The sequence below is a fragment of the Rhineura floridana genome, chromosome 1, assembly GCF_030035675.1.
Source record: "Rhineura floridana isolate rRhiFlo1 chromosome 1, rRhiFlo1.hap2, whole genome shotgun sequence".
Lineage (NCBI taxonomy): Eukaryota > Metazoa > Chordata > Lepidosauria > Squamata > Rhineuridae > Rhineura > Rhineura floridana.
In genome coordinates, this window is record NC_084480.1 from 105,895,953 (window position 1) to 105,919,523 (window position 23,571).

General features: G+C 40.6%; 1 protein-coding gene across 2 annotated transcripts in view; it reads left to right on the forward strand.

The window, feature by feature from the left end:
- Positions 1–23,241, forward strand: part of TRPM3 (transient receptor potential cation channel subfamily M member 3) — a 550,216-nt gene extending 526,975 nt beyond the window's left edge. For both annotated transcript variants that reach the window (XM_061628153.1, XM_061628145.1), the window contains 4 exons: positions 7,139–7,289; positions 8,754–8,953; positions 13,090–13,222; positions 17,057–23,241. In XM_061628153.1, the coding sequence (XP_061484137.1) occupies positions 7,139–7,289; positions 8,754–8,953; positions 13,090–13,222; positions 17,057–18,500 (1,928 nt within the window). In that variant the 3' untranslated portion in view covers positions 18,501–23,241. The remainder of the gene's footprint in view (positions 1–7,138; positions 7,290–8,753; positions 8,954–13,089; positions 13,223–17,056) is intronic.
- The last annotated feature ends 330 nt before the right edge of the window (positions 23,242–23,571 follow it).

Genomic DNA, 23,571 nt, shown 5'->3' on the forward strand with positions numbered 1-23,571 from the left:
AGCCTGTAGCATAGGCAAGAAAACAACCTATAGCTAGTTAAACCACACATTGTTACATGTTATTTGTCCACACTTTATTTTTTCACTATTTAAAAATGTTTTACCAGGTATTCTCCACACTGGCCTAAGCTAAATCAGCCACAATTTACTATTTAGAGTACTCAGGAGTGTTTGTACTTTCTCATATATCAGCCAATCTAGCCTAAGTGCTCAGTGTTACTTACTAAAAGTAATCAAACCTTATTAATAGTTTTGGTTGATGGATTTCCCTTCCCTTTTTCTTTCTTGTATTTTTGCTAGCCAAAAATCCTGCATTCCTTTAGAAATTCACATGTCTCTCGGTATATATCAAATCTGAATTATATAAAATATTTCACTGAATTTGAGAAATATACAAATACTATATACAACTCTAAAATAGCTTTGTTTTGTTTTGCTTTTGTTCCTTTGTATTGATCTGTGAAGCATGGCAGCAGGCTGACCAGGTTAACAGTCCACCTCATCAACTGGCAGCCTCTCCATTCAACTAATGTGTTCCATATTTGTTTTAATATCCTTGAAGCAATGCATAGTGATTTCCAAGCTGACTGCATGTTCTCTGTAATTTTTGTGGTAGTGCGGTGTCAATAAACAAATGCCTGAATTCTTTTTGAATGGGAAAAATTTGAATATGTATGGATATTCTAGACTGTGTAGTTGGGTTTGGGAATGAAATTTATTTATAGAGAAGGTGCATATTCATAATTATTTGAATTGAGAGGGGTTTTATTATTTGAGACCCACTGAATCTCTCTCATCAGCCTGCTAAACCTTTGGCCCTGGCTCTAGTTGTTACCACAGCTCAGTGGTAGATCACCTGTTTTATGTACAAAAGTACCCAGGTTCAGGACCTGACATCTGTAGTAGAAAGAGCAAAGTTACTCAGGGAAAGACTTCTGGATGACATCCTGCAGAGCTGCTGCCAGTCAGACTAAACAATCCCAGAACCTTTCACTGATGCACAAGGAAAAATTCTCAGTTCATCATGAGCCTCCTGTCCTACACTGTTGACAGTACATACTGTGGCATAATGCAGTAGCTGAACCAAAATTAACTCCTGTTTGCTTACCATCTGCTCTACTATGATACAGCACCCATCTAGGAAGAAAGCAGGTCTCCAGCACATGTGTAGCTTGACACTTCAGTTCTTTCCCTTACCTGGCAATTCCATCAACCCTTGTTGGTTACATTTTTATTGATGTCTGCTGCAAAGCTGTTCTTCCTTGGTCCATGGGGTAGGAGAAGAGATAGAGGAAAGTATAACTAAAATGTACCCTCTACTCCTTATATGTCCCTGATAATGTTCTTTTCTAACAGATCACCCAGCAATCTTCTAGACTGTCCTGTAACATCAGTTCCTTTTAATATAATAGCATTGCTTGTGCAGAGGTCTTCTCAATTTTTACAGGAAATCATTTTCCCTAAAATGTATTTATGCTGGAAGACGGTAGATAACATTGTTCTGATATGTCATTTTTTCTTTTTACCCAGTGCACATTTTAGAGCAGTGATTTACAAATGAGCATGCAAGACATGTTTTTAAATGAACTTTTGTGTAATGAGGGTTGTAATCATACTTACAGTAGAGGAGACAGAGGCCTACTTGTCAATATTGCCCTTAGCCTATGGTCTGTGGATTCTCTGGGCCTGAAGCAGTCACAGATGTAGATTGCAGCTGTTGGCTCTCATTCACTGACCACGGAAGAGGAAGACCCTTGATAGAGAGGCAGAGAATCAAATAGGAAGCTACACAAAGAACATGGATGAGGCGAGGAAAAATAAGCATCACAAAGTATGAGAAAAACAGGAGATAGAGGATGCAGGCATCAGAATTTCTGCAGACAAGGACTGAAAGTATGCCAGTGTGAGCAGAACTGGACAGAAACAATGTTTTCCAGTATTCCCTCTCATACCTCCCCTGCATAGTTGCTTATCCGAACAGCTTCATGCCTATAGATTGCCGCTGTAGGTTCCTTTGGGAGGAAGGGCAGGATATAAATTCAATTAATAATAATAACTACCTGGTGTACCTAATCCAGAGCATGGGGTAAGATTCAGGACTGCAAAATGCACAGAATGATTGCCCAAATGGAAATAATGCATGAATTTTGCCCAAGGAATCTCCACTGCTGAATCTTACCTTGTAGATATGTTATTAGGGGTCATTGATCAAGATATTCTGCAACTTATCAATGTAAATAAGTCTTTACTAACTCTGAGTCCTTTCTCACCCTGTTTCTGTTGTGGTGTAAATTAGTATATTTGTTAAGCAGAGAACAACAGTGGTCTGAAATGCATGTGTGCCAGTGTGTATGCGTTTACCTAAGAAAGCAGGCTTTTACCCTGCATTAGGATCACTGAGACTTAAGACTTAGTAAAATAAGAAAAGCTACTTTATTTATAGAAATACATAGTAGATAGAAAGGCATATCTAGTTCTAACTAACTAAGTTGGAGGTGCCACACCCAGGCTTGGGAATTGCCCTCATGGCTAGGAGAGAGAGAGCAGAGACAAAGGGGTCTCCTCTCTCCTGGACAGTCAGAGAAGAGAAGAGAGGAAAGGGCGGAAGGAGGAGGGGCAGGTAAGCTTCCCATAAGATGTGTCAGTCTAACAGCGGAAGGAAGTCAATCAGAGCAGCACAGGTAAAGGTAATCAAGCCTATCCATCTGGAGGACCCTAACTCTATCTCCCTTCTGGAACATAAAGAAAAGAACAAAACAGGAGTTGCTCTTGCCCCACTTCCAACACTTGCCACATTCTGCTTCCCTACATTCTGCTCTGAAGTAGCCATGGTGAAAATTGAATCAGGGTGGTCTTTATTCTGGATTAATTAACCCAAAACAGTTTTGTGTTTGGCTCCATACACTACGGCAAGTGGCCCCTGCCAGATTAGCTCTGAGGGAATGTGGCCCTCAACAGAAAGAAGAATGCCCACCTGTGGAAAGCTTTATTGTGATGGGAATGTAACTAGAGAGGTACTGCACATCCTCATATTTTGTTAATATGAAGATCAAGTCAACCACCTGTGGTTTACTTAACTTAATAATGAGTCCAAACTGTTGATTCCTAAAATGAAACTGCAGTCTGGAACACTAAAGCAAAGTTGAAATAGGCAGCTAATGCAAACAGGACATAGTTTGAAGAATCACCTTCTTTAAATTTACTCCATAGCGAAAAGAGTTTCCTCTTTTTTTTTGCACATTGGGGAGGTTAATATGTGCATTTGCCTTCACCAGGAGGAGCTAACATGATGCCCTCCAGATGTTTCTGGAGCATAATTCCTATCATCCCTGACCAATGGCCACATTGACTGAGGCTCAACAACATCTGGAGGGCACTGTGTTAGCTATCCCAAGCCTACACTCACAGGGCACAGACATCTGTACCTGTCACCAAAGGAAACTATCAGGTGGAATTATTTGGACTGATGCTATCACTTGTCCTTAGTGGGACATTGGTTACATGCATTATTGGATGTATGGGTTTAACTCGTAAAACAGTAAAACTCGTAAAAATCCATTCACAAAATTAACAATCTCATTTATAGGTTTTACTAATTAAAATGATTTGAATCCAGACTATACTCCTGCTGGCAGAGAGTTGGGAAATTGTTTTTTCCAGATTCTCCACTCCCTCTACAGCTCCCAGCACCACCTCCCACACTATTCCAGAGAGTTGGGGGATCTTCTAGAACAGTGTGGAAGGTGGTGCTACTGGTTGCAGGGGGACAGAAATCAGCAACATTTTCTCCTACTCCTCCAAAAATTAGCATATAAATATGTAGCTTAACATCTGTGTGGGCTCTGATCACAACAAAAGCATTTCTTAGTAACTCGTATATTCCTCCTGACAATTGTTTTTAATTGTTGTAAATCCCCCAGAGAGCTTTGGCTATGGGGCGGTATACAAATGCAATAAATAAATAAATAAATAAGGACATCTCTGTTTTGTAGATTTGATCCAAGTGTCAATGATTTCTTTTTTCAAATAAGTTCATCTATGTATTCAGACAGAACAGTCAAACAAATAATGGAACAAATCTTCCTTTGTTTCCAGAAACACAAAACCACAAATTATATAGAACATTGCCATATTTATCCATCAGGACAGAAGTACTGGTTAACTGAAATATGAGCATAGTAAAGGATTCCCCCAAGGACAATTTCTCCATTTTGATCAAGTAATCTTCCAATTTGTGTTTACATTTGATTATGCTGTACCAAGGTGCAACTGTGCTCTATTCAACGATGTCGGGTTACATTTTAAACTCCTGATACACAGTTGTCCAAATCTAATTGAAACTTCAGAAAAACTGGAACAATGCAACATGTGAACAACCAGGTGCTAAGAATCCAGATGCTTCAGAGTAAATTGGCTTGAGGAAACAAAGCAAGGCAATAATATTTTATTAACCTTTTCTAAAGCAAGTTTTTAGCACTACTTATTTATTAAATGTATATCCCACCCTTCCAACAACAAGCAATAAAACAATACAAACACCTTTAAAACATCTTTAAAATATCTCCAATACAGATGCAGACTGGGAAAGATCTGTACTTAAAATCATGATGCCAAGCTGACCTTTGGTACTCTGCAGGAGCAGCTGGGGAGGTGGGATGGTGCTGCAGAGTCACCCTCCATATGCAGGCATCGCTGCTGCTTACCTGGATGGAGCACTGCAGGGTAGTGGCAAGGTCAGGATTGTGTGGATGCACCAGCAGAGCCAATCCAGCACTCCCACTAGCGCATCTGGGTAGCCCTGACTTTTGCTGCCACCCTGCTCTGCCCTCACACTGTCCATATAAGCAGCAGCAGAACCAATGTTGGGAGAGTGGCTTCTCAGCAGTGCCGTACCACACTTGGTACTCTGGAGATCTAAAAACATTATTCACTTTGGTCTTGCCCCTGACTCCCTTTCCACACCTATTAGATAATTCCCTGGTCTAGCATTCCTTCATTGCCCATCCTTCCTTGCTGTTTGGCTCCCACCACATCTATAATCCTAATATGTGCACCAAGCAGTGTCCTTCAACTGGGAATGGGGTGATAAAAAGCAACAGGGCCTTTGCTACTACTATAACAGAAGAGTGAGCGGAAGAATGACTGACAGCAGGAGAGTGTGATGGCATGCTGAGTGTAGTCATAGTGAGAGGTGGAGAGGGTCTGTTGAGATTAACAGTTGAACAGCAGGGGAGAGGAGAGGAGTGAGACAATGAAAGCATAGGTCAAAGATTTAGGATAGCTATATAGAGGAGAGTCAGTTATATGTTACATAAGATATTAGAGCTCTTATTTATAGTTCTGTACTTCTTCTGGATGTGGTATTCTCTAAATGAATATACATTTACTGTTTTAACTATCAGGTTTGATTGGTTAGTCAGGTTAGTATCTCTCTCCCCATGTGCCTTGTGCAGATACACTCAAGGAAGTATATAGAGCAGGAGCGGGAAACCTCAGGCCCAGTATTCAAATGCAGCCCTCTGGGACTCTCTCTCTCTGGCCCATGGGACTGCATCCAGGCCACATTCCCTCCCTAGTCACACCCTCCTTGAGTGCTTTTGCCTGGTTGGGATGTGTCCTTGATCTCTGATCATAACTCTTGCTTGCCTGGATAGAGGTGTGTATGTCTGTGTGTAGAAACTAGCCTACTATGCAAAAGTAAAATTTACATCCACTGCTCCATGCACTGACCTCTGACCCTGCTCCCCACTGGCATGTGGCCCCCAGAAGTTTGCCCAGAAGAGAATGTGGCCCTTGGGCTGAAAAAGGTTCTCCACCCCTGATACAGAGGGAGAGTCTCACTGCTCTCTGTAATTCAGTAGGTGGTGGACAAAGGTTTTGTGAGGACTGTTAAGTCTGGACTCAGTTGGCTAGCTGAGAGGGTAACCTAATATCCTCCAGGGACCAGGGTCTTGTAGAGAAGCCCAGGAACATCACAAGTATCTTTAATAATGTTGAGGAAAAGCTTATTTCAGTAGGTGCCATTCTTTCTTGCCTATCCAGCAATATGGCAATCTGAAGCTGCCTGAATTCCTCTTGCATATTCAGGTCCAAACAGCAGATATGAATTAAGCAACTGGGGGTATTTTAGGCCTTCACTATAGCATGCCTGTGTTAAACATCTTAAGATTTTACTAAATGTATTCCTTGTCTCACAAGTTTCTTAGGCCTTCATCTCCTTACTTGTTTATGCCATATTTGGACCACAGTAATCTGGAGGAACTGTGGTTATACAGAGAAACCTGCCTGAAAGAAGTAGATTGGTCTAGATGACTTGCAGGCATTTCTAGGCATACCATATTATGATCCTGTCATTCTGTATCTGCGATGGACTGTTGTAATTATTGTTCTACTGGCAGCCCATAAGGAGTTGTCCTCACTATCCAAAGTAATGATCCCAGCTAACACCCACAACTGAGATTTGGAGACTGCTGTACCATTTTCCCCAATCCTTCCTCCAAAATAAATGTTAATGATACAAAGGGAAGACAGGTGTAGGCTATGTTACCTACATCATAGGCCTGATGCTATATTTAATTGTCTCTTCCTTCCACCATGGTTTCTAGGAACACTATCCAAAAGACCAGAATGGAATAATGTGTCAATGAAAGTTCTTTGGTGATGATTCTGCTTACCTTCCTGCACTGATCAAATGATCTCTCTTTGTCTGCTTGTTTGATGAGTTCTGTTACCAAAAAGCAAAAGTTTTTATGAGAACATAAATTTTAGCATACATGTTTTAATCAGCGGATGTCCATAATTCACTGAGTGCCATTTCAGAGTGTGCAGTAAAAATCTTGAAATAGAGGGAAACACCAAATAAAGCCACTCCTGCAGACTTCATTATATTTCACAGCAAAGTTGTTTAAAGAACCTACCTAAAAAAAGCACAGTAGTCACAGGATTAAATATTCTCTGAAAGATTTACACAGTGCCTGATCTCAGTAATCAAACCTTTTGTGGGAAATGAGAGGATGGAATCCTCCTGTGTTTTTTAAGCTTTTGAAATAGATTATGTTATTAAATATTTAATAACTTCTGTTACGATTTTGAAAGTTGGGACTCATTTTAATTCCCCTCCTCTCCTATTTCTTCCCAGCTCCTTGTGGTCAAAATGAAACCAGAGAGGATGGTAAAATAATCCAGCTGCCTCCCTGCAAAACAGGAGCATGGATCGTTCCTGCCATAATGGCTTGCTACCTCTTGGTTGCAAACATCCTTCTGGTGAACCTGCTCATTGCTGTTTTTAAGTGAGTATCGTATCTTTATGTGTGTGTGTCTATTATTTTTAAACTTCAGTGACTATAGTAACCACTGCAGGAATATAAAATACTCAAGTATGGAATTTATTAGATGGGGTTGGTTATAGTTGTGATAGTGTTGGTGGCGCATTCAATGAGTTCGGATTTGTTTCGTGTTCAGCCAGGAGAATGTAAACTCACAAACGGGTGAAAAAAATGTATTATCTTTGTTTTTGAATAATTCAGAGAGTGCTCTTATGGTCGGAAGAAGGATCTGGCCTAGCTTCCTTCCACAGGGCCAAACTAGATGTGATGTAGGAAACATATGAAGTATCTCCCAATTTTATTGTATTGTATTTTTTTTTATTTAAAAAACTTTCCTGCAGCTGCAGGAGGCTCCAGATTTGATCAGAGCAGAAGAGAACACAGGAGACTATCTTATGTTGAGTCAAACTATTGATTCATCTAAGGTCAGAATTGTTTACAGCGACGGGCAACAGCTCTCCAGAGTTTCAGACAGAGGTCTTCTCCAGCCCTACTTGGAGATGCCCGGGACTGAACTTAAGACCTTCTCCTTGCAAAGCATGTACCTCATCACAGTCCTTTCCCTGCTAGTCATTTTTTTCTGGTCAAAATTGCCATCCCCAGCTGTTTTTTTCCTGTCTGTGGGGGATATTTTCTCCACACAGGAAAGTAGTTGAGGGGGATTTTGACGGGGGGGGAGGAAGGCTTTCAAGGAAAAGGTTAAGCACTCCCTCTTCCTGTACCACTGCTCTGGTCAATTTGGAGTTGCCTTGTGGCTACGTTAATGAAAAACATCAGGAGACACCTTATTTGGCGGAGCTCAGGAGTAGATTCAGGAAAAAATCAATGTACTCACTGCCTGATTCCTGACGCTGATGCTCAACTAAACATCGGGTTCAAAGTGTGATGTTGAGCCAAACTGCTCCTCGCTAGTGCAAACTGTTTGCACCCAGGACCAGCATCAGCATCTGGCATCCATCTTCTAGGGGCTCAGAGTGCGCTCCTCCTACAGGCTTCAGGGTTCTTGTGTTCTCTTGGGAAGGAGGAGTGATGTTGCAGTGGCTCTCACATTACTGAGGTAATGCAACAACACAGTCACATTTGTCAAAAAGAATGTCTTTCAGGTGGTGGCATTAGAGTTATACTTGACAAGCTTCTGGTTCTTATGCTATAATTTGATAGCCATATATTGCTTTTTCAGATGTACCCATAAGATTTTTTAAAGTACAAAACTAAAAATATAATGTGTGAATGAGGCAAACAAGTCTTTGAAAATGCCACTATCAGATGGTACATCCATCAGAGAGCTGGGGCTGGCTGCAGGTCGCTATTAAATATACACCCATATTTGCTGGTATGTAATATATGGAGTGGCCCCAATATTGCATGTGAAATCTTATGTGGCAGTTCCGTTCATCAGAGTATTTTCTTGTTTTTATCCTGTTTTAGCAACACATTTTTTGAAGTTAAATCTATATCTAACCAAGTATGGAAGTTTCAGAGGTATCAGCTTATTATGACATTCCATGAAAGACCAGTCTTGCCCCCTCCACTAACCATCTTCAGTCACATGACTATGATATTTCAACACATATGCTGTAGATGGCGGAAACATGATAGCGATCCGGATGAAACAGACTACGGACTGAGTAAGTTTCATGCAATTTTCCTTGGAAGATATAAAAAACATATCTTTGCTTGGCTATCTCTGATTTGGAGAGCAGCTAAGTATCATAGCGAGGGCATTGGCATATGACAGGGCTCACCAACCTTTTTGTATCATAGGGCACATTTCAAATTTTGAAAAAGTGCTGGGGGAACCACAAAATGGCTGCCATGGAGGTGTGGCATAACACAGAATTGGAGAGTAGTCATGGTGAAGCTTTTCCCATAATTATATTTCCATACTAGAAAAGGCTTGACCTGTTGAATTGCTGCCTGCCATACAGCTGTTAAAGGCATAAGAACCCAGTTTTTCCTCAGTGCGAACCCCTAAACCAAAGTCTAGGCTGCCATCCTGTACCCACTTACCTGGAAGTAAGCACCATTAAACACAAAGAGACTTACTTCTGAGTAGACATGTATTCCATTGTACTGTAAGTTCTGTTCATCAGAGTATTTTCTTCCTTTTGCCCTGTTTTATCAACACATTTTTTGAAGTTAAATCTGTATCTAACCAAGTATGGAAGTTTCAGAGGTATCAGCTTATTATGGCATTCCATGAAAGACCAGTCTTGCCCCCTCCACTAACCATCTTCAGTCACATGACTATGATATTTCAACACATATGCTGTAGATGGTGGAAACAGTGAATTCTTAATGAATCCCTAGTCTTTAGCTCCTGCGCAGCAGAAAGCATGCCTAAGTCTCTTTACAAAGTTTTCATATTTGCCTTTTGGATGGAGGTGGATTCTTCAACATTTAACCACACTTATTGTGTACCTAATCACAGGAACCCATCACAGGAAAGGTGCATCCTGGTTGCCAGGGAAAAAAGGACAAACTATGGATATTCCAAGGTCTAGGGGAAAAAGACAGAAGCAGGAAAAGTGCACTAAAAGAGCGGGGGAAAGAGCAGCTCTTGAGGGCCACAGGATTCCTATTGCCTGGTGGCCAAACAACTCACTTATCAATCAGAGTTCCAACTTCACTCATTGGCTAGTAACAGTGATAGGCAGGAGCAGCCAGGCTGGCTCATTTCACAGAAATCGCTTAGAAGAGCACTTGCACATTTTGCTCAATAACTTTCCTTTTAAGAGGGCTGGAGACTTACTTTTTGTTTTTAAATGAAAGCTCGGATTCTGGGCTACTCACTGAAGGCATTTGTGGGTGCCATGGCAGCAACCACGGCCGGTTCTAAGGGGTGGCCAGGTTGGGCACTGGCCCAAGGGCCCTGTAGCTACAGGAGCCCCTGGGGGCCCCTGAGGGGCCCTCCACTCCCCTCTTGTGATCTGCGGCAGACAAAACCTTCCAAGCCACCCGCCATCCCCCCCGCTTCACCTACCTTTCTCTGCTGTTAATTGCGGCTGCGCGCACTGCACGCGCAGGGTTGCCATCAATCAAGATGGCGGCCGAGGTTTCTGTAAGTTACTGAAGCTTCTGCTGCCATCTTGGTTGATGGCAGCAATGCGCGTGCTGAATGCCATCAACCAAGATGGTGGCAGAGGCTTCAGTGCCTTACGGAAACCTCGGCCGCCATCTTGATTGACAACCCTGCGCGTGCAGTGCGCGCAGCCACAATTAACAGCAGAGAAAGGTAGGTGAAGCGGAGGGGATGGCAGGGGGGTGGCGGGTGGCTCAGAAGGTCTTGTCTTGCGATCCGCGGAATCGCGAAAGGGGAGCAGAGGGGCCCAGGGCAGGCTAATGCCCAAGGGCCCCCGCATTCCTGGAGCCGGCCCTGGCAGCAACCCATGGCATAAGGGCAACTTGTGTATACTTTACTAAGAAGGAGGTTGACAAAATCTCTGTAGTGGTGATAACTATTCATACAATCTGCTAACCATGTTCAGAAATGCCTGTGTAATTTGGCACTGATATGGTAGCCATTCTGTCAGTGGAACATGTAAAGTGGACCTTCAAACTATCTGGATGAGAGATTCAGTAAAAGCACTTCATTTGTTTTATATAATTTCCCTTCCCATTCACCAAGAGCTATAAAAAGCTCCCTCATATTATGTTTTATTATTTTATTTATTTTATTCATTTAAAGGGTACTCTTCAGTTAGGATCACAGGGTCGTTCACAGTATAGTAATAAAATACCTTCCATAAAGCCAGTAACCACTAAATATTAGATAAAACCAGAAGTGTATAACTGCTCATGTCAATGTAACAGGTGCCAAAAACTAACAAAAACTCATTAATAAGTCTCACTGATGCACTTCTATGTTCCATAGATAGGATGCCACCAAAGAGAAAGCCCTGTCTTGAGTCACCTCATGATGGGTTACATCATTTGGCAGGATCACAAAAAGGGTGTCCTCTGCAGATCACAGGGCACAAGTAGGTAGATATAGGGATCTACTTGCCCCAGGGCAATTGTCCCCAGCCAGGCACACCCCCATGCCTCCCCTTAGCAGGGCTGAGTTATACCCAACACCAACCCTATAAGGTAGGTAGACTGCCACCACCCCTTAATTTGGTTTCCTACTCTGAGTCCAGGAGAACTCAGAGCACCAAACAGACTGGCAGAGATTCCCAAGAGCAAGAGCCAAATGCTCCACTCACTGCTCTGGAGCCTCCATCCAAACCCAATTCAGTTGATGGTTGATGGCAGCAATGTGCATGTTCAGCCCCTTAGGGAAACCTCAGCTGCCATCTTGATTGATGGCAAACCTGTGCATGCAGTGCGCTCAGCCGAAAAAACAGCACAGGGAAAGGTAAGTAGAGCAGGGCAATGGCGAGCAGCTTGGGATCTCCCACCCTGAGATCCGCGGTACCAATCCTGCCATGAATCACAGAAGGGGAGTGCCAGGGCCCGGGGCAGCTGGTGTCCAAGGGCCCCGGCATGCCTGGAGCTGGCCCTGGCCCCCGCTATGAGCACGGGCCCCCCGCTAAGCAAGGGGCCCAATCGGTATTTTGCCGGCCCTGCCTCTTGATGATGGAATAGTCCAAAAGTTCACTGCAAGGGCAGGCCTACTAACTTACATTTACTCAGGCCTCCTGACCTTGGTACCAGGCAATACAGATAAGATTCAACTGCCTCCCTTTAGATCACCAGGCTGCAGCTGGATGGTATGAGGACACCCTAAATTTTCCCAGCTGAAAACATCCTAGGAAGTGGAACTCCCACGTAAGGAAACCCAACTTTCTCCTCTTTGATGGTCTTTTCTCATTGTCCTTCCTGCTTTGGCAAGCATTTGACCGGAAGAGCTGTTATGTTTTTATTCTATGGCATTTTATCTTTGACTGTCTTTATCTGTCATCTGTCATCACTTATTTTCTTCATTTTTAAAAAAAATTGTGCATTATTATTTTTTATCATGATGTATTAAACATTTTAATAGGAAAGCAGCGTACAAATGTCTGTAATAAATAAATATAATCTGGATCTGCCACAGCACGAATACCAATCACCAGATCTTTGTGGTACTGTTACACTAGTGGGGGAGTAGCCAAAGTGGTGTCCTTGACTAGTACCCTGTGCTAGTGGAACAAGTGGCACCACAATCCCTTCACACAGCTGCTTGTGTGTGTAGTAATCAATACAGAGTAGGGGTAGCCAAGCAAATGACCTCCAAATATTGCTGGATTATAACTCCTATCATCCCTGGCCATTGGCCATGCTGTATGGGGCTGATGGAGTTGAAGTCTAATAACATCTGGAGGTCAACAGGCTGGCTTTCCCAGGTACAGAGCCTCTGCCCACAGCTACACGCATGCACTGGTCCCCAGAGCTTTAGTGATGGAACAACATGTTCTTTCCTCTATCTCTTTCAGTTTACCCTCCCTTTGACAGGACAGGGGCAAGAAGAGGAAACTAAAATGGAATATATGAATGAATATAAGCTCATCAAATAAAATGAACCTGTATGGAATTTCTGAAAAGCTATATAAAAGAGTCTGGCATGTCCTGAAACTGAAAGCCATAGTGTCCTACATAAAGTGTGACACTTGAGATTTATGTATAGTGTTACAAATCTGGAAATGATTGATCTTTATTTTTGGGGAGGGGGGTACACAATTTTGAAGCCATAAAATTGGCAGTGCCTTGTGAAACTTTGTGATGATAACTAATTAATTGCTTTTAACTACTGCTTTGTCATTGCCTCATGTGTCTTCTGCAGAGCTTTTTATAACAGATGACGAACTGAAGAAAGTTCATGATTTTGAAGAACAATGTATAGAAGAATATTTCAGAGAGAAAGATGATAGATTCAATTCTTCCAATGATGAAAGAATCAGAGTTACCTCTGAAAGGTGCAGAATTTTTCATTTTGGCTTCTTGCACATTGTATATTTTTAAATTTGTTAGTCTTAGCATTTGTAATCTCTTTCCTATTATTTGAAAGAAAAAAAGCTTTAAATGATGCTTTACTGTCTAGAAACTAGGGTGGATAAAAACCATCCATTTTTTAAAAAAAACATTAAATAATTTTTTTTTAAAAAATCAGATCGGGATTTTTTTTTTAATTACAAATACTAAGTTTCTCCTAAATAAGTAGGTTAAGAGGGTTGTATCCAACATTTCACAAGTGGAAGGCAGGCATACACAAAGGGAAAAGGCCATAACACAGTGGTAGAGCATTTGCTTTGCATGCAAAAAAAGGTAAAGATGTCCCCGCACTTGTAGTGCGAGTCATTTCCGACTCTTAGGGTGACGTCTTGCGACGTTTACTAGGCAGACCGTATATTTGGGGTGGGATTGCCAGTTCCTTCCCCGGCCTTTCTTTACCCCCCCCAGCATATGCTGGGTACTCATTTTACTGACCATGGATGGATGGAAGGCTGAGTGGACCTCGACCCCTTTTACCAGAGATTCGACTTCCTCCTTCCGTTGGAATCGAACTCCGGCCATGAGCAGAGCTTTCGGCTGCGTTACCGCTGCTTACCACTCTGCGCCACTCTGCAGAAGATTCCAAATTCAGTCCTCAGCAACTCCAGGCAGTGCTGGGAGATACCCCTATCTGAAATCCTGGAGAATTGCTGCCAGTCAGTGTAAACAATACTGAGCTAAGTGGAGACTTGGTCTGACTCAGTACTATGCAGTTTCTTATGTCCCTAATGTATATTTCACTTCCCCTGCAGCCCCTCCACACCTTACAAGCTTCTCCAGATAGTTGGGGTCTGGATCTATCAAACATTGTGGACTGCTTCATGAGAGAGGGAAAAGATTCCAGTTAGTATTCTAAACATAGGTGGCAGAGTCTCATGTTCCATTGGCAGAAGATTCCTCTGCCCAATTTCAGGTGATCCCACAGGCTACAATGTTAGGAGGGCCCCTTTGACCCTCTGTAGAGGCTTTTAGGGGGGATACAGAAGGCTGCAGGGAGAAAAGGTAGAGGGAAAGATCCATTGTGCAAGTTGCCTTCCACTTGTGCAACACTGGATACATGGGCATTTCATTTTCAACAAAATAAACTGCTGCAGACAGCCAAGTAACTATCAAATCTTACTTCTACCTATAAGTCATGAACATTTAATTTTGTTTGCTACTTTCTTTTTGTGAGGATGAGACTGGGAAAAGGCAGAGTGAAGCAGAAAGGACCAGCATTGGAAAGAAGACAAATTTTTCCATTGTGCAGGTTCCTGTTATCCCATACTTAACTTCCCAAACTCTCATGGGTGCTGGTCATAAGAAAGACCCTATATAGGAATATTTTAAAGACATTTCCTCTACAGTGAAAAAAAGAAAAGCATACAATTGTGACAGGGCCAAACTCAGTATGTGCTGAATGCCTAGCAAGCAGCTACATATCCTGGGTTTCCTTCACTGATTACAGGGATGGGGGAACCTAACTCTCATTGCAAAGGTATTGCATAAGGAGGGAAGGCTTATTTCTGCAACTGTGATCAGATTGGCCCACACCAAATGGCTAGGAGCTTTTTAGAAAGAGTCCCTGTTGGCACCAATGAGGACATTTTCTTTCTAAGGCTCCTAGACCCAGGGGCCGATCTCCATTCTGATTGTAGTGGAGGAGTGAAAGACATAAGTTTCTCCTTCTCATGTGCTGTCTTTACAGCAAAAATCGAGCTCCCCTGTGCCTGAAATTATTCAAAGAAGAATAGCTGTGCACATCTAGTTTGGCCCAAGGACATTTAAGGCCTGGTTATAAGAATGAAACAACAATGAAAATAATAGAAGTTGTAAATTAACATGGTTTAGTGATCAGATTTGCACTTATTGTTTAGTACATATATAAGAAGTTATCAACAGGAAATTTGATCTAATGGGAGGGAACTAGATCTGGATGGTGGACTGATCGCCCCCAGCCTACGTAATCCACTTACACTGGTGGCAGGGTGGATCCCAAACTCTCCTGCTAACTTTCTGCTTTTAGCAAGAAAAGATACTTTTTACGACACACATGCTACAGTTAAGCAATGCCTATGCTTTTACTGTTCAGTCCCAGGGGAACTTCAACTCCTCTGTGGATCTTTATGTCCTTATAAGTCCACAACTATGGGTTGATCCCTTAACCCATTACTGTTGCTCTTTCTGTGGTAACTGCGCTGCTATCATAGATTCTGTTTCAACCTTTATTTATCTTATGCCAACCAATATGTTCCTTGTGTTAAGTAGCCAAAAAAAGGCTTGTATTTAAACCCACGAGATTTATTTAACAATAGATACTAATATAAGCAGGAATATTTTAAACTCAGGTTCTCAAACATGTGGTTACAGAATAATGTTCTTTGATTTTTATAAGTTACATTCATTTTGTTTCACAAACCCTGCCTGTCTACACACTACTGACTTCCTTTCCAGCCCTCTCTACCCCAGTCCAAGCCCCATCCGTCAACTGTCATCTACCCCATATAAAAACCACCATCCCCCATTCTCGCAGCAAATCAACACACAGCATTCACAGCCATTCTAATTCACTCATACCCCCTCCCTTCACTATCTGTTTGCCATAATTCTCATAATACAAACCTATACCAACATATATTCCAGCATATAACACTGAAACATCACACAGCCCATTTGTCAGTCACCTGACATCAATCAAATGGTTGGTGCTGACAGCAAGCCCTGCTTTGTCCATTTGCACATGCAGTTTGGATTCAAACCCTGCCTGCAAGTTAACATTGTTCCTTTGCAGAGAATCAAACATGCCTTGAGGCTGTTACACTTTTTTCTTCTTCTTTTTTCTACTTTTTTTTTTTACTTTTTTTTGCTTGAATTTCAGTAACCATTTGTTGAATGCTTGTTGTTGGGCTGCCAAGGAGGCTTTTTAAAGAACACACTGCAAGCTTAGACCTCAATCCACAGCCATGTGGATTGCAGCCCTACAATGTAAAACCCATCATTTAGGCCGCAATCCTATAGACATTTACCTGGGAGTAAGTCCCGTTAAATTCAATGGAACTTCTGGGTAGACATGCCTGAGAAATCTGCACTACTAGCCCATAAAAATGTAGAAACAAGTTTTGTGCCACACTCCCTGAGGCTTTCAAACACACTTATACAGTATTCAGAATCTAAATGTGTAGCTCCAGCATTAAAATTGATTATGATTTTTTAAAAAGTTTAATATTTATATGTCTTAGAAGAAAACCCTTTGTCAGAAACAGAAAAATCATATATTTAAAGGATGGTTACACAAGCATTAGTCTTCTGATTTTTTTCTTAATTTATCAGTTGACTTTTCTAAAATATGTATCCTTGCATTATAAAGATATTATACCAGACAGTTTGTTGTAAAATATAGTATTTTAAACCATAGCCTACAAAATGTGTGCCATTTTATACTGAAAACTGAATACTTGTTAAAATGTTACAATACTAATTATTATGAATAAAATCCAAATTATTTCCTTGAATATGTGATACTTGCAATGTGAGGATTTATTATTCCAGTAGGATGATAATCTCTGTGGAGATACATATTTGATAAAAGAAATACGAAGCATAAAACTCCACTATACGATTATAAGTATATTAATATCAGTATAATGCTTACGTTAGGATCCGCATTCCCAATTTGTTAAGTCTGATGTAAAATACCGAATGATCACTAAATCATACTAACCTGTTTGTTTGGGTTGAAATTAACTATGCTTTCCTCTCTTTTCCTTTGTCTTTTGTAGGGTGGAGAATATGGCCATGCGATTAGAAGAAGTGAATGAACGAGAGCATTGCATGAAGGCTTCACTTCAAACTGTAGACATCCGGCTTGCTCAACTGGAAGATATGATAGGACGAATGGCTACAGCGTTAGATAAGCTCACTGGCCTAGACAGAGGAGAGGCTGCTAAGATACAATCTCGAACATCCTCTGACTGTACTGACGCAGCCTACATTGTCAGACAGAGCAGCTTCAACAGCCAGGAAGGGAACACTTATAAACTTCAAGAGAGTATTGATCCCGCAGGGGAGGAGTCAATGTCACCAACTTCTCCAACTGTAATGCCCCGCTTGCGAAGTCATTCCTTTTATGCAGTGAACATGAAAGACAAGTGTGGTTTGGAGAGATTTGAAAGCATTTTCAAAGAAAGGTCTCTTAGCCTCCATCGTGCTAGCAGCTCTCATTCTGTCTCCAAAGAACAAAAAGTACCTTTAGTGCCTACAAGCACTCTATCAATCGCTCCAGACTCCAGAAGGCCTTCTTCTTGCATAGACATTTATGTCTCTGCCATGGATGAGCTGCAGTCTGGAATAGAACCCCTTGACAGTTCAATGAACATCCTCGGGACTGGAGACCCAGCTCTCCAAGCTAAGATAGCTTCCAGTGTTCTCTCAAGTAGTGCTTATGTCAGCGGTACTCCTGGTGACAGAATGTCTGGCAGGAGTCTTGATAATGAAGACCCATCAATGGAAACAAGAGTGTTTTCTTCAGACTATTCACAAATTACAGACGGCCCAAACCCCTGGGAATCTGATCCTCCCACGTACCATACCTTGGAGCGATCTAAAAGCAGTCGATACCTGGCTACAACACCATTTATTTTGGAGGAAGCACCTATAGTAAAATCTCATAGTTTCATGTTCTCTCCTTCACGGAACTATTTCAGCAGCCTTGGAGTACCAGTCAAAACAGCAGAGTACACAAGCATTACGGACTGCATAGACACCAGGTGTGTCAATGCTCCTCAAACCATTGTGGAAAGGTCCAGCTTCCCTGGAATCCATGGAGACAAAATGGATGATTTAGGATGTTGCCACCCAGAGAGGGAAGCAGAACTAAGTCACCCAAGCTCTGATAATGAGGATACTGAAGCCAAAGACAAAAAAGCGGTTTCCCTGTCATCTCAAGATAGCAATACATCTAGAACATTGTCTAACAATATCCCTCTTCCAAAAATAGAGCGGGCCAACAGTTATTCTGCAGATGAATCCAACTTCTTGTATGCACATACACGGAAAAGCTACTCCATCAGTGATAAACTTGACAGGCAGCGCAATGCGACGAGCCTCCGAAGTACATTCCAGAGGAGTAAGTCATCCAAACCAGAGAACAGAGGGGACACCTTATCAATGAGAAGACTCTCTAGAACAGGTGCCTTCCATAGCTTTGAGAGCAAGCACAGTTAGAGATAATATGTGCATCTTTACAAGAAGAATTGTCTGAAACTTGTCTGCTCTCCTTTTTTTTTCTTTAGCAGAATAAAGTAACCTCAGACCATTATATGTCAGCAACAGCTGGCATTTGCCAACAGTCAAGTTAGCACTTTCATAAACTCAGAGTTAAGCACTGAGGTTCTGTATCTTGATTGACCCAGTTGGCATTTGCACTTGGTGGGGGTGGGAGGAAAAATTAGAGAGACACTATTTTTTTAAAAAAATACCTTCATGACATCATGCATAAATGGGTGAACAGTTTAAGAAATCTGACTTTCAAAATAGGGATGTATTGAAAGAGGAACAAAGTAACATTCATACAAAGAGGGTATGTTGATTCTGTTGACTTTCATATCAGTACTATCTTTGTGATGGCTGATGAGGGCATCTTTGTATTACTCTATAGAAACTGAAAACAAATCAGCCCTTAACTTTTCCCCAGATTTCTCACACCCCTTTACTTCTGCCTATCTTGTAAAGAGAAATTAGCTAACACCCTCACAGTTCACCTATCTCTTTTTTTGTATTAACTTGTAGTGCCACAAATGTTTCTATTTTCAAGAAGGGAAGAAAAAAGATGCCTTTTGTATAGCAGCATGAGGGAAAGGGGAAGAATTTATGTAACAAATAGTCACATGGCTTCCTGTATTAAATGGGATTTTTAGCATAATTGAGCAAGCTCAGGATGAATGTGATTAAGTGGAATAGTAAATATTTTTTAATCACACGTATCCATTTAGAAAATATTTCACAGGACTTTGTTAAAATGTCATCATGAGAGGGTAAAAATAAGAGCAGAATTGGTATCATGTTCTTACTGTTCTCTGCAACATTTCCATCTAATTATGTTGAAGTATTTGCATTCATTGTCACTGCCATATTCTTTTACCAGTTCCACCGTTTAGCTGCCATTGTTTCATGTTAAGGCATGGTTGTAACTGAACATTTTAGTGTTTATAGTACTGTATGTTTATCATGTGGTCTGATCCTGGATGAGCACAGAACAACTGGAGATGCTGAATGATGTTCTTCTGTGACAAATCACTAACTTTTAGAAGTTAGTTAAAGCACCAAAGTGAAATTAAGATTTCTGATAACTGCAAAAGCCATTTCTTTAAGTATGCTTCCATTGTACAGAAAGGCAAGATAGCAAAACAATAATACCCTGCCCTGATATGCAAGAGCCAGTCCCACCTCCGTCTCCCTCAGCCCTACCTTCCAACAATGTTTGCAATAGCCCTCTGGGGTGGCAAGGATTCAATGTGGTTCATACTAGTGACGGAATAATGCAGCAAATAGATCACAGTGCCATTCAGAAGAAGAAAACCTTAATCATGAAACAATTTTAGAAAAATAGCTTAATCCTTACCCCGCAATGCACTAGTGCTGCCACCCTACAAATGTGTCATTCTTGTTTGTTGCTGACAATATACAGTAAGGTTTTGAAAGAGATTTTGAAAAATTTTCTGAGCTCTAATAGCCACTGACTAAAGTCCTTTTGGCAGTTTTAACTATCTCAGCCTAAAAGTTTGTGCACTTGTCTGGAGGACAAGGCACCATGGGTTATGGGAACAACACAGCTCTGAAAATGCATTGCCCTAGTTCATCTGACACCAGGTAAGGGTGAAGAGGGAAGTATTATGAGCAGCCGCACTCTCTTAATACAGTTGCATGCTGACTTAAAACATAAAATGCAGTGCAGATCTCTATCCCTTGTTAGGCTGTTATTCTAATTTACCCGTTTGTTTTGCAGTGTGGGCTTTTCTGTAGCAAGAACTTATCACAGATCAAAAGTGAGATTTCTGACTTGTCTGGATGCATAGCAAACATCCCTTTGGATGTGCTGATTGTTAAAGGGCCATGGATGAGGCCATTCTCCATGGCAATCTGGTCAAATCTCCAACTTTACCTCAGTCTTTGTGATTACCTTCGTGTTTACAAACCCTTGAATTAGAGCCCTGGTGCCTGCATGTATGTTTTAGAAAAGTTGCTTTGGGAAATGATAATTAAAAGTGCCCGTTCACTCTTTTTCCACTTCAAATTGCCCCCAGTGCAGCTTCCCCTCCTCACCCCAGGGGATTTCAAATATGTGTTTGCTGATGCCAGATATTCTGTTTGTAAAAAGGAGGTGGGATCTAAGTTCTAAATCTTGCATTGGTGTGCACCTACATCTAGGATTTGTAGTAAGGAGTCCTTTCCCTCATGCTTTTCAGTTTGCAGTACTACTTCTAAGGCTGCTTTCATACTCTCCCAGGTTAAGCAGCCTGAGACTAGTAACTGGATGCTAATATGTGACATGCTGCTGAATAGTTTTTAATAAAGTTCCCAGACAGCATTAGGATGCCACTTCACTTATGTATGCTGAACTAGGTCTGTTTTGATTTGGTCAGAATGCCATTCTGTCTTGATTCTGCCTTGGGCCTAGACTTGCGTTATAGGAATCCTTTAATAATGCAGAACAGTTCAGTTTTAACCTGAGCTGACTGTAACCTCTGTGAAAGGATTCTTAAAATAACTTTCTTAAGAGCCACTTAAATCACCTTTCGAATTTTCCTCTTTTTCTTCCATGACATCCCACTAGATATTAAGTATGTCTAGATGGAACACCATCATGGATGCCACTAGTCATACTGCTGTCACCATGGTATAAAGATAGATCCCCAAATTCAGAACACCTTAACAAGTGCTACCTTTTCCAACCCATTTACTAGGATGGGAAACGCAAAACGTCAATGGGAAAGCCAGTTCTCATAATTTCTCTTACAAAATTGGCAACCAGCAATGACACCTTTTTAAGGTCTGCAACACAATTCTTTTTGAATTCTGAAATACAAAAGAAAATTGACCGTATTGTTTATTAATGGCATGCAAATGTATAAATTGTAACTTTTGTTAACAAAATTTATGTAAACCATATATATGTGCCCTTTTCATGACCTACCATGAGTTTTCACATGAATGCTGAGAACAAAAAATATTCCTGACTATAAAGTATTGTGTTTTAGTTAAAAGTACTTCTGTTCATAGGAATAAGAATGCAGGCACCCACAAGATAATTTGAATTAAATATCCCTTCTAGGAATTAGTCAAATTTAAAGATGGCTTTCCCATTTTACATACATTATCAACCATATTTATCAGTTTTTAAAATGTTAGGGACAAAACTGCATACTTCTCATCACTGGTAAAAACAGATTTTAACTCTCCAAGCACATATGCACACTTTGATCAGCAAGACTGCCAATAAACACTCTCATTTCACCACATATATCTTTGTTGAACTCCTGAATTAATTTACAATTAGGATATTCCCAGACCAGAGTCTGTGTGAAAATTAGCATACCACACTTTATTAAACAAGAGGTTGGACTCTAGGTATGTGGAATCAAGAATCTGGGTGTGTTCATATCAGTGCTATCAAACAGCAGTACTTCACTCAAGCCGCAATTCAGCAGTAAAATAATTGTATATTGTTTTGTTGCCAACTTAATAGGGGTTAAACAACAGTGAAGCATTTCCTGATATTATAGGTGGAGATGTGCCTTTTTCCTTTTTTGAAAAGATGTCTTTATGTAGGTGGACACAGACACAAAAAATGCACTGAAACAAGCTATGTGATACAAAATACAGTTTTCCAGGAATTGTTTCCATCATCTGTAAACTATGATGCCTTTTCTGATGCCTGCTGTGAATACCTCCTGTTTCTCAAGTTTTATGAGATACGAACATCCCATTTTGAGTATGCAGTACTATCCACCATATTAATTTGTAAAGTGGAAGAAAGAAACGGTACTGTCTTATATCTTATTACCACAGCTTGTACAGCCTCATTTATCTAAATGTCTGCAGGCTGGGTTAGATTCTAAATGTCTGAATAATCAAAATTCAGATGAACAGGAGGATCACAATGATATGAGATTAAATTGGAGCACACCAATAGGTTTGGATAATCAGATGTTTCAGATCATGGGGGTGGGGTCACTATGTTAAGTACAAAATCCACAATCCCATGTCAAATCCAGTATGGTGCTGATATGTGATTGGATTAGTAAACGTTACAGAACAGCATTTGACTTTGCACTTGTATAGTCTTATGTTAATTAATCAGTAACGTTCAATAATACAGCACATGTTACACTGAACAGCAGGCTCTGCTAGCCAGCATATATATAAAAGAATATGCATTTGTTGGGCAAGGAATCACAATCTATAGCTGCTGTATGTTTCAGTTTCTTCTGTATAGCTCCACTGTCAATGTCTATGAGCTGATGTATAATTCTCTAATGAGCCACTGTGAGCTATGATAGGTGCGTTATGATAGTGTGAAAGAACATACTGGCATGTTATGCAAACAATAAGATAGTTAACTTTAAAGTAATATTTTAAAACTCAGTTGAGTTAGCTATTTGTTTACATATGCTGGACAATTAAGGAAGCCGTGTACAGTATTTTAAAAATATTTTCATATAGTAATTCATTCTGTTGTTTCCAGTTTAAGTGATGCTATTCTATAGTTGGGTATACACTCGTCTTAGATATTGAATTATATAACACATTATTCTTTCAAAATAATAGTGTGATAATGACTGAAATAGTTCCTTCTACCTTAAATTTCAGACTTATTTTGTGCCGATGAAAATGCATGTATTGTTCCATTAATTTCTTTGGACTATTATGGAGTTTAACATTTCAATATTGCCTGCCTGTAACAATGAATCCAGTTAGAATGAATTAACAATTTTGGACTTTTACATTCTTTTCCAATATGTTCGTTTAAATGGAATTGATTTTTAACAGCACTTTAATATTATATTAAATGAAGTATTGAACAGTGTAGGTCTTGAACCTACAGCATTTCTGGTTGAAATAATTATATATTTTGGAAATAAGGTACTTAATTACTAGTTTTATCATATGTCTGTCATCAAGTAGCATCAAGCTGCAAATTACTAAAATTGTAACAATTGTCAGTAAGAAAATAAAACCCATAAATCCACATAGCAGAATTCTACAAAGTAACCTTTCATACAGTTTTTGAAGTTTG